Source organism: Crotalus tigris, unplaced genomic scaffold (genome assembly GCF_016545835.1).
Source record: "Crotalus tigris isolate CLP2741 ecotype Arizona unplaced genomic scaffold, ASM1654583v1 scf7180000017977.1317863, whole genome shotgun sequence".
NCBI classification, from domain to species: Eukaryota; Metazoa; Chordata; class Lepidosauria; order Squamata; family Viperidae; genus Crotalus; species Crotalus tigris.
The window spans coordinates 796,537-813,326 of record NW_024096755.1 but is presented as its reverse complement, the minus strand read 5'-3'; the positions used below and the strand labels follow the sequence as shown (position 1 = coordinate 813,326).

The 16,790-nt window shown below is 37.9% G+C and overlaps 1 protein-coding gene across 1 annotated transcript in view; it reads left to right on the top strand.

The window, feature by feature from the left end:
* The window catches only part of LOC120309052 (transmembrane protease serine 9-like), a 46,788-nt gene extending 43,089 nt beyond the window's left edge, over window positions 1-3,699 (top strand). Inside the window, exons 12-13 of the mRNA XM_039345849.1 lie at window positions 494-663; window positions 2,732-3,699. Coding sequence (XP_039201783.1) covers window positions 494-663; window positions 2,732-3,253 — 692 coding nt within the window. The 3' untranslated portion in view covers window positions 3,254-3,699. The remainder of the gene's footprint in view (window positions 1-493; window positions 664-2,731) is intronic.
* The last annotated feature ends 13,091 nt before the right edge of the window (window positions 3,700-16,790 follow it).

The window sequence follows — 16,790 nt, the reverse complement described above, 5'->3', positions numbered from 1 at the left end:
CGATGACAGACATTCATGTCAATGTGTATAGTGACATCATAACTCAAATGCCACCCTTGCATATTTGCATCCCAACTTGTTGTACAAGTAATTTGTACTTGGTATTATTTTATGTTATGATGTTTTGTCTCTTCCCAGATGCAGTCCTGGGAAAGATACAATAACTATAATAGTAAGTCACAGTTCATGATCTATAAACTGTATTGAGTAGGTTTACCCATAGCATTAAACCAGAAATTAACAAAGATCATGATGGCGTAGAACAATGGCAACCCAATCGTTACATGCTTGGGTTCTCAAAAAAATGCAATGCAAATGTCTTTACCATAATCTGCTGAGCAAAATTAGTCCCGTCTTGTCTAAGGAACAATTTTGTACAGATACACATTTCCTGCTGTATCTATTTATATAGTACATCCATTACTAAAATGACACATGTCCAATTAGGATGATTCCAAAATGCTTTTTTGTAACCCCCTCCTCTCTCCCACAGTACCTTTGCCACCTCCACTAACCCTCCAGGAAGTGAAAGTGTCTCTCATAAACCAGAATGACTGCAATGGGATCTACAACAACTTTCCAGTTATGGGCCTTGGCGAGGATGCTATCAAGGATGATATGATTTGCGCAGGTTATCCAAATGATGGAAAGGATTCCTGCCAGGTATGATGTTCCATATAGGTTTCTGAAATTTTTACATTCATGGGGTTAAATTCAATTACCTCTTTTCTTCTGTAACATGAGGATGTATGGAAAACACACGATCATGGCATAAACAGTTATACTTTTTATGATGATTAGAGGTTACAGTCATTAACACTATGAATAATAGACACTACTGAGAGATCATTCTTTCTATATGATGCCTGCCCCTTTCTAACTAAGATCTTTGAGAAGGTTCACTGACCATTGTTGTTAGTTTCTCTTTTTAGTGAATTGGTTCCTTTTTATTTTATTTCTGACATTGCTACTGTTTTATCAGTATTATAGCTATGTATGTTTACTTATATTCCAGTCTAAGATTGTTACAAAGCATTTACTCATTCAATTATATTTTTTTTCCTTTTGGGGGGAAAGAAAAAGAAAGTAAAAATAAAACCAATGATAAAACACTGCAACTTTAGCAGACTATAATGCAATTTATTAATTATTTTGATAGTCCATTCCTTATATAATTCAATATATGGAATTCTATTTATTGGTTTAATTTATATCCTGTCTTTATTTTTTTGTAAATAACTCAAGGTAGCAAACAAACTGAATCCTCTTTCTTCCTCCTATTTTCCCCACAATTATATGAAATGGGTTGGGCTGAGAGACAGTGAGTGGCCCAGGGTCACCCAGCCTGTTTTTCATGACTAAGGTGGAAGTAGAATTCATAGATTCCTGGTTTCTGGCCTATTTCTTTAACCCACTAGACTAGTGATGGTGAACCTTTTAAAGACTGAGTGCCCAAACTGCAACCCAAAATACGCTTATGCATCATCGGGTGCCGAGTGGGTGTGGCCCATTGGGTGGGCATGGCTGCAGTGGTAACAGCAGACTGGGTGGGACTAAAAAGTTCAATCAATCAATTCCAACTTTGCAAGATCTTTTTTTTCCCATGAGAAGTTGAAATTGACTGAATGATTGAACCTTTTTTTTTTTTTTTTTGTACACAGCAGCAGAGGCCTAAAGCAAAAAGGTTTTATAAAACCCGGCTGAAGGCCTAGGATTGGGGCAATGGCGTGCATGCCCACAGAGAGGGCTCCAAGTGCCGCCTCTGGCACCCGTGACATAGGTTCGCCACTACTGCACTAGACCAAGCTGGCTGTCTATGTCCATGTACTGTTAGTAAAAATTGACAAGAGTCTTCAGCAGTCAAAATAACAATAGCTTTAAATAAAACAAATGTAAAGGATTTTTCCCAATATTGCAGATACAGGTAGTCCTTGCTTAGCAACTGCAATTGGAACCAACAATTCAGTTGTTAAGCAAAGCAGTCACCACAGGTAGTCATCAATTTACAACAGTTCATTTAGTGACCATTCAAAGTTACAATGGCACTGAAAAAAGTGACATGACCATTTTTCACATTTATGATCGTTGCAACATCTCCATGTTCACGTGATTTACATTTGGATGCTTGACAACTGACTCACATTTATGACGGCTGCAGTGTCCTGGAGTCATGTGATCCCCTTTTGCAGCCCTCTGACAAGCAAAATCAATACAGAAACAATATTCACTTAACCATATTACTAATTTAACAACTGCAGTGATTCACTTAAGAAATGGGGCGAGAAAAATTGTAAAATGGAGCAAACTCACTTAACAAAATTTTCACTTAACAACATAAATTTTAGGCTCCGTTGTGGCCATAGGTCAAGGACTACTTGTAAATGAAAATGATGTGATCTCAATTGTCCTTGCACATTTGCACAGGGCAAAGGGATTTAACTAATTGTAAAGGCAAACATGTGACTGAGAGAGAAAAGCTGCAAGATTTGTAAATGTGGGCATTAGTCCCAAAGTTACTTTTTCCTCACCCTTGCAAATGCAAATGGTCGCTAAGTGAAGCAATCACTAAATAAGAATTAATTGTAATGGCTAAAATTAGGGAGAATGTGACTCATCTGAGAAATAAGTGGCTGAGGATGTGAATGAACTGAGTTAGACCTCACTTCAATTCATTGACATACATACCAATGATTCCTCCCCCCCCCCCTCTGTTTATATGTTTCTTCCCCAGGGTGACTCAGGAGGCCCTTTGGTTTGCCAACTCCAAGGAAGGTGGACTCAAGCTGGGATTGTGAGCTGGGGAATTGGATGTGCTAGTAAAAGATACCCTGGCGTCTATACTTCAGTGCCTTATTATTCTGACTGGATCAAAGATGTAATGGAGGAGAACATGAACAACAAACCCAACTCTGGCAATGTACCCATTCAAAATGTATCCACTCCACTGGTACCCATTCAAAATGTATCCACTCCACTGGTACCCATTCAAAATGTATCCACTCCACTGGTACCCATTCAAAATGTATCCACTCCACTGGTACCCATTCAAAATGTATCCACTCCACTGGTGCCCATTCAAAATGTATCCACTCCACTGGTACCCATTCAAAATGTATCCACTCTAGTAGTGTCTTCTCAAAATGTATCCAAACTAATAACACCCGCTCAAAACACACTCATTCAAAATGCATCCAACCTAATAATACCCAGGCTAGTAGTCCTTTTATTGTCCATTGTACTGGCTGTTTTTTGATATCTTTTTACATTCAGCTTATCAATTAACAGAGTTTCCCAACCTTAGAAACTTTACAAGGTATGAACTTCAACTCCCAGAATTCAGCCAGAGAAATACTAAGTTAACTGAAAGAGAATGGTGGGCTCTGCTTAAGGGCATTCCTAATCCATCTGATTGATTTAGCTTATTTCAAAATGTGTTACTAATGATTTGTGCCAGTAGAGCCATTACTGCCATGTAATGAAAATGCTGAGATTTTGTCCTACTCTGAATATTAGTATATTTTTCCATGACTATTAAAATTAATATTTGAAGGTCATAATACTCATATATAACAAGGCATATTAGTTTGCACAAATGTCAATGTTCTGAAAATTTTTATACTACACAAAATCATTCTTTTTCCCTTTGGAGGGAAAAGTGGAAATATTTGAGATAACAATAAAGTTCATTTTTGGTGTTCACCTTATAGGACTCTTTATTGATTTAAATTCACTTTGTTATTGTAAGAGCCTACCATATGGTATGTTTGACTTGGTTTACTCTCATAAGCATCATGTTTGACATTTATTAAATATAAAAGTGCAATTTAATCAGAAAATAATTATACTTCTTTTGGTGAATTTTTTAAAATGTTTTTAAAATGTTCTCTTGGTACTTTGCATTCCTTCTGTCTTTTGTGACCTTGTAAACAACACTAGTCTCTTGATAGAAATTCAGCATCAGGCAGGCCCACAGGCAAATAAGAGACAGATTCATCTGTACTTCCACAGTTAAAACAGGTGTGCCTCCTTTTTCTTTTACTGGGAAACTGTGATGAATTCTGTATAAAGGAAATTTAGTCCCACTGATTCCCTTTTGATGTTATAAGTTAATTGAAATCATGGGTCTGCAGGAGAATAAGAGATAATAATATATGAGCACCTTGTATTATTTATTATTTTAAAAGGAAATATCTAATTGGACTGTTTTTATGCTTTCCAAAATTTATGGATGGGGTTATAGGCTTGGGAGGGAAAAATGGAGGTTGAAGGAAGATTTCTTAATTATTTCAAGCCTTCATATCTGTAGTAGTGTAACATGAAATGGTAAAAATTAAAGAATTGTGAATTTAATTTATTTTATTTGGTGGTGTTTCAGATACATAGAAATTATGTTGTCTTTTACATGTAGAATGTACACATTTGGAGTGAGCATACTGTCAGCTGTCATCTTATGCTTGCTGTGCTTAACTGTTATGCAGTAACAGACTGCCATGAACAGTGAGGAGGGGGGATGAGGAGGGGGATGTTTGGGGAATCAAAGGTAGAGACTGTACCTTCTCAAGATGCTGCCCCAAGGTCAGCTGGAAGAAGGAGGGAACCATATACCAAGCAGAGCTTGGAATGACCATTATGAAAACATCTTGCATAGACTTGATTGGTTACAGTGGGATGAGCAGCAAGAGACTTTGGGGGCAGGGAGCGGTAAGTAGAACTTAGGGATTTTGGCATGCAATTCTCAGTTCTGGCCATGCAATACTGCAGTGCACTTGACCTTTAATAAAACTATACCTTTCTCAACAAATGGAGCCAAGGATCTATTCTGTTTAGAGGTTTAGGTTTAGGTTGTGACCAGAATGTGTACTAATAACAGAAATATTCAGTTGAACAGGTCTTGATTAACAAAATCAAGGATGCTATCAAAGACAAAAAGCTCAGCCTGACTGAACTCCTGATAGCATTCATTCTTTCGGGAGTGAAAAAGCCTTATCTATTGCCTCCAAAAAGAGTGCCCCAATTTCTTTATATCCCCCTTTGTGATATAAAGAGAAATATCATTTTGTGAAAAAGTATTGGAGAGATATCTCTAGATTGTTGTCCCATTAACCTAATCTGCTCCTGTGTTTGATAAACTTTTACAAACTTTAACTCCTGACAGGCTGAAATACAAAGGTAACTGGGGCCCTGATTGGATCTCCATTGTATTTGGCTGCCTAGAATTATATAAGTAAAAATAAAAAACAGCGGTACATTCAGGGCAAGTGTGTCTGAGATTCCCTATATCTAAGAATGTCTGGCTTGGTTCAGTGCAACACTTGCTTTGCAGCTGTCTTTCACAATGCCCTTTTTAAACTTGGTAACTGTCCTATCTGTAAACAAATCACTAGTCTACAAGAACAGATTATTTATCTAGGGTCTGTAATCTGTGCTCTTCAGGCAGAAAGAAGGTGTCCAGTTCAGTCCCACTACTCTACTGAGCCTCTGCGCTATCAGCCCCCTCCACCACAAAGATCCTGCAGGAGAAGGGCAGTGTGTACAACCATGGGATCTGGCAGGGTGAGAGCTATGAACCATAAACACAAAGCTTTTGCTGTGTCCCTGCACAACAGATACAGTGTCCTTGCTGACCTTAAAAGGGACATTAAGGAGACAGGTAAAGGTATTTGTGATAATAACTCAAATAAGCAGGGGATCGTGGTCTGAGATGAAGAATTTGTTTTTGACAGGGAGAAGCGTGAATCAGGTATTACATATCAGTCATGCAAGAACAAAAAGACATCCAAAAAGAGGTAGGTGATTCAATTATAAGGGATGAAAATTTAGGAAAGGACAAAGAGGTTTCAAAAGAGGTCAGATGTCTTCCAGGTGCTACTGCCAGTAGGGACAAGAAGCATATTTCTAAAATAATCAAGAATGCCAGCAAGGACTGTGATGTGGAGGCTATTGTACATCTTGGCACTAACGATCTGTCTCAAAAAGATGTACTCTCTGTGCAGAACAATTTCCAGAGCTTGAGGCAGGAACTTAGCAGAACAGGCTGTAGGCTTACTTTTTCAGAAGTTTTACCAGTATATAAGGAGCAAATTGGAAAAGGCCACCGTATAACACAATTCAATATATGGCTAAAGGAGTAGTGTAAAGGGGAAGGGTTTGGATATATTAGTCACGATGTCTGTAGCTGGTCCAATGAAAAAATGTACAGAAGAAATGGTTTGCATCCATCAAAGAAAGGGACTGAGTTACTCGACTATAAATTCACAGATTTTCTGGAGGAATATTTAAACTAAACAATGGAGCAGTGAGTTAATTGTTACAGAACATCCCTGTAACCAGCAATCTAAAAACTATAGGGCTATCAGTGCATGTAACATAGATGTGTGTGTGGACAAGAATATCAACCTTGCTGTCAAGCAAAATCAAGCTTCTAATAGCAAGTGTCACACAAAATGCACTAACCAAATAGGTAGTAAGACAATAGGGGAACTCAGGCACCACTCAGGTTACGTAGAAAGTAAACACAGGGTCAGTCATAAAGGACTCAAATGTCTATACACCAATGCACAGAGTATGAACAGCAAACAGGGTGAACTAGAAATTCAGGTTAATGAGGGTAGATATGATATTGTTGCCATTACGGAAACATGGTGGGATGAAACCCACAAATGGAACACAACTAGAGGGATTTAAATTATTTAAAAGAAACAAACCAAATAAAAGAAGAGGCGGAGTTGCTCTATATGTAAGAAATAACTACATCTCTACAGAAATAGAGCACAACAATGATGAAAACTGTCTTGAATGCATTTGGGTAAATATAAAAGGGAGAAAATGACATTACCATAGATGTATACTACAGGCCACCCAACCAAACAGAGGAAATAGATGAACTTTTTGCTAGTCAGCTAACTAAGGTATGTAGGAAGCATATCACAATAGTAATGGGGGACTTTAACTATCCTGACATCAACTGGGAGACAAACTGCATCAAGTGGAAGATCAAACAGATTCCTTGCAAACCTAGCAGACAATTTTGTCTCCCCAAAAGTAGAGAAGGGAACTAGGGGATTGGACATTTTGGATCTAATTCTCACTAACAGAGATGAAATGATAGAAGGTATTGAAGCCACAGGAACCTTGGGGAAAAGTGATCAATATTGGAATTCAACATTATGGAAGCACAAGCAATAGAACACAATCAAACTAGAACTAATTTCAATAAACTAGAGAGGGCTTGGGAAGGATTCCATGGATGAGAATCCTCAAGGGGAAAACAACTCAAGAAGCTTGGAAAATTTTGAAAAGTGAGATAATAAAAGCCCAGTCCAGCACAATACCAACAAAGAGGAAAAATAACAGTTCTCAAAAGAAACCAGCATGGCTGCACAAAGAACTCTCTGATAAATTGGAAGATAAAAAGGACAAGTATAGAAAGTGGAAAAAGGGCACATAACTAAGTCAGAATATCAACAAATAGCCCGAGCATGCAAAGATGAAGTGAGGAAAGCTAAGGCTCAAAATGAACTAAGGCTTGCGACCAAAATCAAAAATAACAAAAAAAAACTTATTTCAACATGTAAAACAACAAGAAAAAAGTGAAGAAAATGATTGGTCCATTAGTGGGTGAAAGTGGCAAGAAGGTGACAAGCAACAGGGAGAAAAAAAAAACTTCTTTCAACATGTAAAACAACAAGAAAAAAGTGAAGAAAATGATTGGTCCATTAGTGGGTGAAAATGGCAAGAAGGTGACAAGCAGCAGGGAGAAAGCAGAACTATTTAACTCATTTTTTGCATCTGTCTTTACACAAAGGGAAAAAACAGACCAACCTACCAAAAATAGTGCCATAAAAAACAGAATAGAAACACAAGTTAAGATAGGCAAGAAAATGGTAAGTGAGCACTTGTCCAGCCGAGACAAGTTCAAATCACCAGGACCAGATGGATTACACCCCAGGGTTCTCAAGGAACTGGCAGATGTGATCTCAGAACCATTGAATTATATTTTTCAAAGATCCTGGAGCACTGGGGGGCTACCAGAGGACTGGAAAAGAACTGACGTAGTTCCCATCTTCAAAAAAGGAAAAAAAATAGACCCAGGAAATTACAGACCTATCAGCCTGACCTCAATACCTGGGAAGATTCTGGAAAAGATAATCAAACAACAGATCAGTGAACATCTAGAGGCAAACAAAGTCATTACTAAAAGCCAAGATGGGTTTGTCAAAAATAGATCATGCAATCTTATTGCATTCTTTGACCAAATGACAAAATTAGTGGATCAAAGGAATGCTGTGGATATAATTTACTTGGACTTCAGTAAGGCATTTGATAAAGTAGATCACAACCTACTACTTGATAAGAAAGAAAAATGTGGTTTAGACAGCATCACTACCAGATGGATCCGTAGCTGGATCACCAGATCTGTAGCTGGCTGACTGGCCGTACTCAACGTGTGGTCCTCAACGGAACCACATCTACATGGAGCGAGGTGTGTAGTGGAGTGCCCCAGGACACTGTTCTGGGCCCAGTGTTCTTCAACATCTTCATCAACTATTTGGAGGAGGGGATAGATGGAGAAATCATCAAATTTGCAGATGACACCAAGCTGGCAGGAACAGCCAACACTCCAGAAGACAGGCTTAGGATATAGGAGGATCTGGAAAGATTTGAACATTGGGGGCTATCTAATAAAATGAAATTCAGTGATAAAGAAAGTAAGGTTCTACATTTAGGCAAGAAAAACCAAATGTACAGGTATAGTATAGGGGCTACCTTGCTCAATAGTAGTAACTATGAGAGGGATCTTGGAGTCCTAGTGGACAATCATTTAAATATGAGCCAACAGTGTGCTGCAGCTGCCAAAAGGCCAACATAGTGCTGGGCTGCATTAAAAGAGGGATAGAATCAAGATCACGTGAAGTATTAATACCATTTTACAATGCCTTGGTAAGGCCATACTTGGAATACTGCATCCAGTTTTGGTCACTACGATGTAAACAAAGATGTTGAGACTCTAGAAAGAGTACAAAGAGCAACAAAGATGATTAGGGGACTGGAGGCTAAAACATATAAGGAACGGTTGCTGGAATTGGGTGTCTAGTTTAACGAAGAGAAGGATGAGGCTGGACATGATAGCAGTGTTCCAATATTTCAGGGGCTGCCACAAAGAAGTGGGAGTCAAGCTATTCTCTAATACACCTGCAGGCAGGACAAGAAGCAATGAATGGAAACTAACTAAAGAGAGAAGCAACCTAGAACTAAGGAGAATTTTTCTGACAGTTAGAACAATTAATCAGTGGAACAACCTGCCTCCAGCTGTGAATGCTCCAACACTGGAAGTTTTTAAGAAGAGACTGGACAGCCATTTCTCTGAAATGGTATAGGGTTTCCTGCTGAGCGGGGGGTTGGACTAGATGACCTCCAAAGTCCCTTCCAACATTATTATTATTATCATTATTATTATTATTATTATTATTATTATTATTATTATTATTATCGATCATCGCACAGTCAGCCAGATGTTCAGACTGGATTTGGCATTTTGTCTACCTATCGAGTCCTTACCCATGACCTGGGATAGGCAGATGTGGATGTTTGATGGTATTACAGATATCGTCGCAGGATGGAAGCAGTTCCTAATAAGGCCGCCTTTTACAATTGACTAATAGCGAATTTGTCAATGCCAATGGTGTTCAAGTGGTGCGCCAGTTGTTTTGGGATTGCACCTAAGGAGCCTATGACTATTGGTACTACCCTTGCTTGCTTTTGCCACAGTCTTTCTATTTCTATTTGTAGGTCTTTGTATTTTGTTATCTTCTCCAGTTCTTTCTTGTCTAGTCTGCTGTCTCCAGGCACTGCCACGTCCACTATCCAGACTTTTTTGTCTTTCTTATCGACAATTGTTAAGTCTGGGGTGTTATGTTGCAGGTGCTTGTCTGTTTGAATTCTGAAGTCCCAGAGCAGTTTAATTTTATCATTTTCTATGACTTTCTCTATTTTATGATCCCACCAGTTTTTGCTTGCAGGCAAATGATATTTTTTGCAGATCCTCCAATGCACCATTGTTGCTACTTTGTCATGCCGCTGCTTGTAGTCAGTCTATGCAATCTTCTGGCAACAGCTTACCAAGTGGTCTACTGTTTCTTCAGCTTCTTTTCATAGGCGGCACTTACTGTCTGTTGCTGTCTTCTCAATTTTGACTTTGTATGCATTTGTCCTTAAGGCTTGGTCTTGTGCAGCCAGAATTAGTCCCTCGGTCTGTTTCTTCAATTTTCCTGCTCTTAGCCATTGCCAGGTTTTATTATTATCTGCTTTCCCAGCTATTTTTTTCACGTATTGGCCATGTAGTGCTTTGTCTTCCCATGCCTCTATTCTGCTCTTCATTTGGTCTTTCTTGGAGGCCAGTTTGGTCTCTCCAGTAGTTAGTAAGCCTTCCTGATATACTAATTTCAGTGCATCTTCATCATTGTTCTTCAGATATTCTTCCAAAGCCATTTTTTCTTCTTCAACCATCTGATGTACTTGTAGCATTCCACGCCCACCTATTTGCCTTGGTAGATAAAGTCTATCAATGTCACTGCGTGGATGAAGGGCATGATTCATTGTCATTATTTTTCTGGTCTTCCTATCCATTGCTTTTAGTTCTGCTTGAGTCCATCCACTATTCCAGCTGTGTACCTAATGACTGGGATTGCCCAGGTGTTGATTGCCTTTATGGTATTTCCTCCATTGAGTTTGGACTTTAAGATCTTCTTCACTCTCTTGATGTATTCACTTCTAATCTTTTTCTTGTCTTCAGTGTGCTTGATGTTGTCAGCTTGAAGGATACCCAAGTATTTGTAGTACTCTTTCTCATCCAGACTCTTAATGTTATTTTCGTGGGGCATCTTGATTCCTTAAGTTTTCACTATTTTTCCTTGTTTGATAGTAAGTGTGGCACATCTGTCAAAGCCAAACTCCATTACAATATCTTGGCTATATATATGGACAGTGTTGAGCAGAGATTCTATTTCAGAGGATGTTTTTCCATATAGCTTCAGATCATCCATGTAAAGGAGGGGGGATAGTCTGGTAGATGTTTTTGATGTTTGATAGCCATGTCCTGAGTTATTCAGTATTGTTGACAGAGGAAACAATGCATTATTATTATTATTATTATTATTATTATTATTATTATTATTATTATTATTATTATCGATCATCGCACAGTCAGCCAGATGTTCAGACTGGATTTGGCATTTTGTCTACCTATCGAGTCCTTACCCAGGACCTGGGATAGGCAGATGTGGATGTTTGATGGTATTACAGATATCGTCGCAGGATGGAAGCAGTTCCTAATAAGGCCGCCTTTTGCAATTGACTAATAGCGAATTTGTCAATGCCAATGGTGTTCAAGTGGTGCTCCAGTTGTTTTGGGATTGCACCCAAGGAGCCTATTACTATTGGTACTACCTTGCTTGCTTTTGCCACAGTCTTTCTATTTCTATTTGTAGGTCTTTGTATTTTGTTATCTTCTCCAGTTCTTTCTCTTCTATTCTGCTATCTCCAGGCACTGCCACGTCCACTATCCAGACTTTTTTGTCTTTCTTATCGACAATTGTTAAGTCTGGGGTGTTATGTTGCAGGTGCTTGTCTGTTTGAATTCTGAAGTCCCAGAGCAGTTTAATTTTATCATTTTCTATGACTTTCTCTATTTTATGATCCCACCAGTTTTTGCTTACAGGCAAATGATATTTTTTGCAGATCTTCCAATGCACCATTGTTGCTACTTTGTCATGCCGCTGCTTGTAGTCAGTCTATGCAATCTTCTTGCAACAGCTTACCAAGTGGTCCACTGTTTCTTCAGCTTCTTTGCATAGGCGGCACTTACTGTCTGTTGCTGTCTTCTCAATTTTGACTTTGTATGCATTTGTCCTTAAGGCTTGGTCTTGTGCAGCCAGAATTAGTCCCTCGGTCTCTTTCTTCAATTTTCCTGCTCTTAGCCATTGCCAGGTTTTATTATTATCTGCTTTCCCAGCTATTTTTTTCACGTATTGGCCATGTAGTGCTTTGTCTTCCCATGCCTCTATTCTGCTCTTCATTTGGTCTTTCTTGGAGGCCAGTTTGGTCTCTCCAGTAGTTAGTAAGCCTTCCTGATATACTAATTTCAGTGCATCTTCATCATTGTTCTTCAGATATTCTTCCAAAGCCATTTTTTCTTCTTCAACCATCTGATGTACTTGTAGCATTCCACGCCCACCTATTTGCCTTGGTAGGTAAAGTCTATCAATGTCACTGCGTGGATGAAGGGCATGATTCATTGTCATTATTTTTCTGGTCTTCCTATCCATTGCTTTTAGTTCTGCTTGAGTCCAGTCCACTATTCCAGCTGTGTACCTAATCACTGTAATTGCCCAGGTGTTGATTGCCTTTATGGTATTTCCTCCATTGAGTTTGGACTTTAAGATCTTCTTCACTCTCTTGATGTATTCACCTCTAATCTTTTTCTTGACTTCAGTGTGCTTGATGTTGTCAGCTTGAAGGATACCCAAGTATTTGTAGTACTCTTCCTCATCCAGGCTCTTAATGTTATTTTCGTGGGGCACCTTGATTCCTTCAGTTTTCATTACTTTTCCTTGTTTGATAGTAAGTATGGCACATTTGTCAAAGCCAAACTCCATAACAATATCTTGGCTATTTATACGGACAGTGTTGAGCAGTGATTCTATTTCAGATGATGTTTTTCCATACAGCTTCAGATCATCCATGTAAAGGAGATGGGATAGTCTGGTAGATGTTTTTGATGTTGGATAGCCATGTCCTCAGTTATTCAGTATTGTTGAGAAAGGAAACAGTGCAATAACAAATAGTAATGATGGCAATGAATCTCCTTGAAATATTCCTCTCTTGATATTAACCTCTCCCAATCTCTCACCATTGATCTGCAACTGTGTCTTCCATTGTGCCATCGATCTTTGCACAAATTTTCTGATGTTTCTACTGACTCCTGTTATTTCTAGGCACTTGATTATCCAGTCATGTGGCAGAGAGTCAAATGCCTTTTTGTAGTCAATCCATGCCACATTCAGGTTGGTCTTCCTTCTCTTGCAGTTTTCCAAGATCATTTTGTCTATTAGGAGTTGATCTTTTGTTCCTCTGCTATTGGGGCGGTTTCCTTTCTGCTCAGGTGGAAAGAGATTGTTTTCAACTAGATGCTGTTGCACTGCATCAGCTACTACACCAGTTAGTAATTTGAAAGTTGTTGGTAAGCAGGTAATTGGCCTGTAGTTACCTGGTGTTGCCCCTTTTGCTGGATTTTTCATTATTAGGTAGGTTTTCCCAGTTGTTAGCCACTTTTCAATTTCTCCTCCTTGTAGTATATTGTTGAACTGTTTGGCAATGAGTGGGTGTATAACAGTTAGATGTTTCAACCAAAACCCATGCAGTTCATCTTCACCTGGTGCTGACCAATTTTTGATTTTCTTTGCTCTTTTTTCTACCATTTTTGTTGTTATTACTAGTTCTTTCATTTCAACTTCTGTTTTATTTGCATCCACCTCTTTTAACCAAGCCGCATCCTTGTTGTATTTCTTTGGGTTGCACTGTTTCTTCCTTGTCAGGTACTGACTGATTCCTTGCAGTTTCTCCATTGATGGATTGGTAGAAACGTTTCTGATTGGATTGAAATTGGAGGTTCTGCCTATAGTTTGCAATTCGAGCTTCATATCTACTGATTTTCCTGGCTATAGCTGTTATTTGTTGCTTTATTATTTCCAGTGCTTCCTTGATCTTCCTTGTTTCTAAGTGGTATTTCTTGATTAGGTATTCTTTGGTCTTCTTGTTCTTCAGCTTCTTTTCTTTCATCTGTTCTAGCTTGCTTGCATGTGATCTTAACTTGCTGATCTTATTTTCTAGTCTAACCTTCCATTTTTCTGGTGCACTGTTTGTTTGTTTTTCTTTTTTTGTTGATTTTGCATCCCAGGTATTCTGTTATAACTGCAGCTGTGCTGTACATTAGTTGGTTTGTTTCTTGCAGTGAATTGGTGCTTATACTTGATATTGCAGTATTTGCATCTTTTAATGCTTGTGCTAGCTGTTTCTTTGGAACAAGCTTCAATGCAGGCAGCCTTATTCTGTTGTTTTTGTGCTGTTCTAGATGCTCAGTTATTCTTTGTTTCAATTCTTTTATTTCTTTAGTTAGAGGGTTTTGTTCTTCCTGAGGAAGAGGTTCCTGGTTTCCAAGTGAGAACAGTTGTATATCTCTGCTGGATTCTTCACTGCCAACTCCCCCTGGTTTGCCTCTACATTCTGAATTACTTCTGGTAAGGCTTTGATTTCTTTGCCCTGGGTAAACCTTTGCAGTTCGTCCAATTCTGTTTCTGTGAATACTTTATTTCGTGTTATAAATCGGCGTTGATCTGCTAGTCTCTGTTCTGTTATTTCTGATTCTGGATGTTGTTCTTTCCAGAACTGGTGCAATCGTTTTAGATATCCTCTTCTTGTTGGACTTGATCTGTAGTAACAGATCATTATTTCTTTGTTTTCAATCACTGTGTATCTACGACTGATAAACATCTTTTCTTCCAGTAGTTCTGCAGCTGCTGGCCCTGGTTGCTCAGCCAACAGTCCTGAGTCCTGTAACCCATTTTTCACCAGATATCCAGGAACTCCAATATCTAGCGCGGACCTTGTTAACCCGGGCGACGTCCGAGCCGGTATGGCATTCTGAAATTTACGTCTCACCATATTTTTTATGGGAGAGACACTCTTTGTCTGACTCCTCTGATGAGACCTGTCCAGTATGGTTGAACCTCTGGCATAGCTCTCATCTTCCTCAGAGTACACAAGCCCCACAATCACGTCAAGGTAGTGCCTCACTGGGGGATTATTATTATTATTATTATTATTATTATTATTATTATTATTATTATTTTGTGGTAAAAAGAAATTATATTTCTGTAGAAATGCATTTCTGTGTAATTCCTTTCTGATTTTCTTTCTTGATCATGCTCTATGAAATTATTTTATGATTAATAAAGATTCTCTTTAACCTTCATTGGAACTATACAACAGTGAAGATAGCTAATTTTTTCAAAGAACTGGTTGCTGAAGAAATGCACCTATTAAATTGTATTGTCCTCCCTCTCTCTGCATTAAATGTTCAGAGCTAATGATTGGGTGATCCAGGGGTCAATAAAAAGCTTTGTAAGCTTCTCACAAGTAAATTACATAGCATATTGTTAACAGAGGACCTGGAATGTTATCTTTGTGGTTGATTAACCCGTTAACTATTTTTCTTAATATATAAATAATGTATGACAGGTCAAATTGAGTTGCAAAGAGATGCAGAACTTTATAGATTTTGGATCTGTATTGCAAGGAGGAAGCTATTATTGTTGCAATATATTTGTCAGTGTTCAACCCAAAGGGTTTTTTTGCCCTTTTAATTCACATTTTTTAATGTTCCTGTCTAATTTTGTTTTGTCTTTGTTACTTTTTTTCCTTCAGATTTTATATTTTAATCTTTTAAATAAAAAAATAAAAAAGAATAATAAATGAGTTCATTAACCAAAAATAAAGGCAATTTAGTTACCCATCCATTTTAGAAATATCAATTCCATATATGTACCAGATCAATTAAAGATCTTATGCCAAAGGATATAACTCATTTAGTAACATATAATATAAATAAAATACAGAGAGATATTGATAGATGAGAGTTATTAAACCTTACCCTTTGTGGAAAGCTGAATGGTCTCAAAATGAATATTATTGCCAGCTGACAAATCCTAAATCTAAGGCGCAAGATGATTAAAGATAAGAGGATCTAAGTCTTACCCATCAATCATCTATCATCTCTTCAGTGTGGAAAGGGATGATTACTTGCTAGAAAATTACCTATTTTTACATCAAGATTGACAAATAGGATTAGGACTGGTAATCAGAATGATTTTGAGGGGAAAAAATCACAAATCTAGAGAAACAAACATGTGCAAACACTTTCCTAGACTATGCTTGCTAGTAAAAGATCAACTCATGAAAGAAAAAACAACTAGCAAACTTGAAAATACTAAAAAGTGAAAGTACTTTTCTGCTCTAATAAAGTTGCTTTATATTCTTTTTTTTTTCAAAATTCTTCATTTTGCAATTTATGTAATTGTTGAGAATTTCCATACCCACGTTTCTCTATATGTTTTATTTTTCTATATGTTTTTCTCTGTACAAATTCCTTGCAGGTCTAATCACACTTGGACAAATAAAGTATTCGTTCAATTCAATTTTTATCTTATAATACATTCTTAATAATATTGAATGAATACAAACATTTTTGTCTCTTTAATTTATTAAAGAAATGTTTTAAAATTATTTCCAATGCATCCAAATAGCTACAGTAAAGTATTTTGGACTAAGTTTTTTTCTAATTATTCATTGCCAGCAGTTTGGCAATTCGATTCTCAATGGCTCAAGGTTGACCCAGCCTTCCATTCTTCTGAGGTCAGTAAAATGAGGACCCAAGTTGTTGGGGGCAATAGGCTGACTCACTTAAAGAAGGCTCTAAAGCATTAAATAGTATATAAGTCTAGGTCCTATTGCTATTGCTATTAACTTTATCTTTAGCCTTTCATGTCTCTGTTATGGGCTGCCTCTGTCTCCCCTTATGTGTGTACACAACCATGTTGCTCCACATTTCTCATAGTGAACCAAAGCACCAAAACTGCACATGGAAACCAGGAGTGCAGGGGTTGATAAAGCAGTCTTATAACTCTGGAGAAAGATGATATTGTTTTCATAATTATAAACTACAGCAAAGGACATTT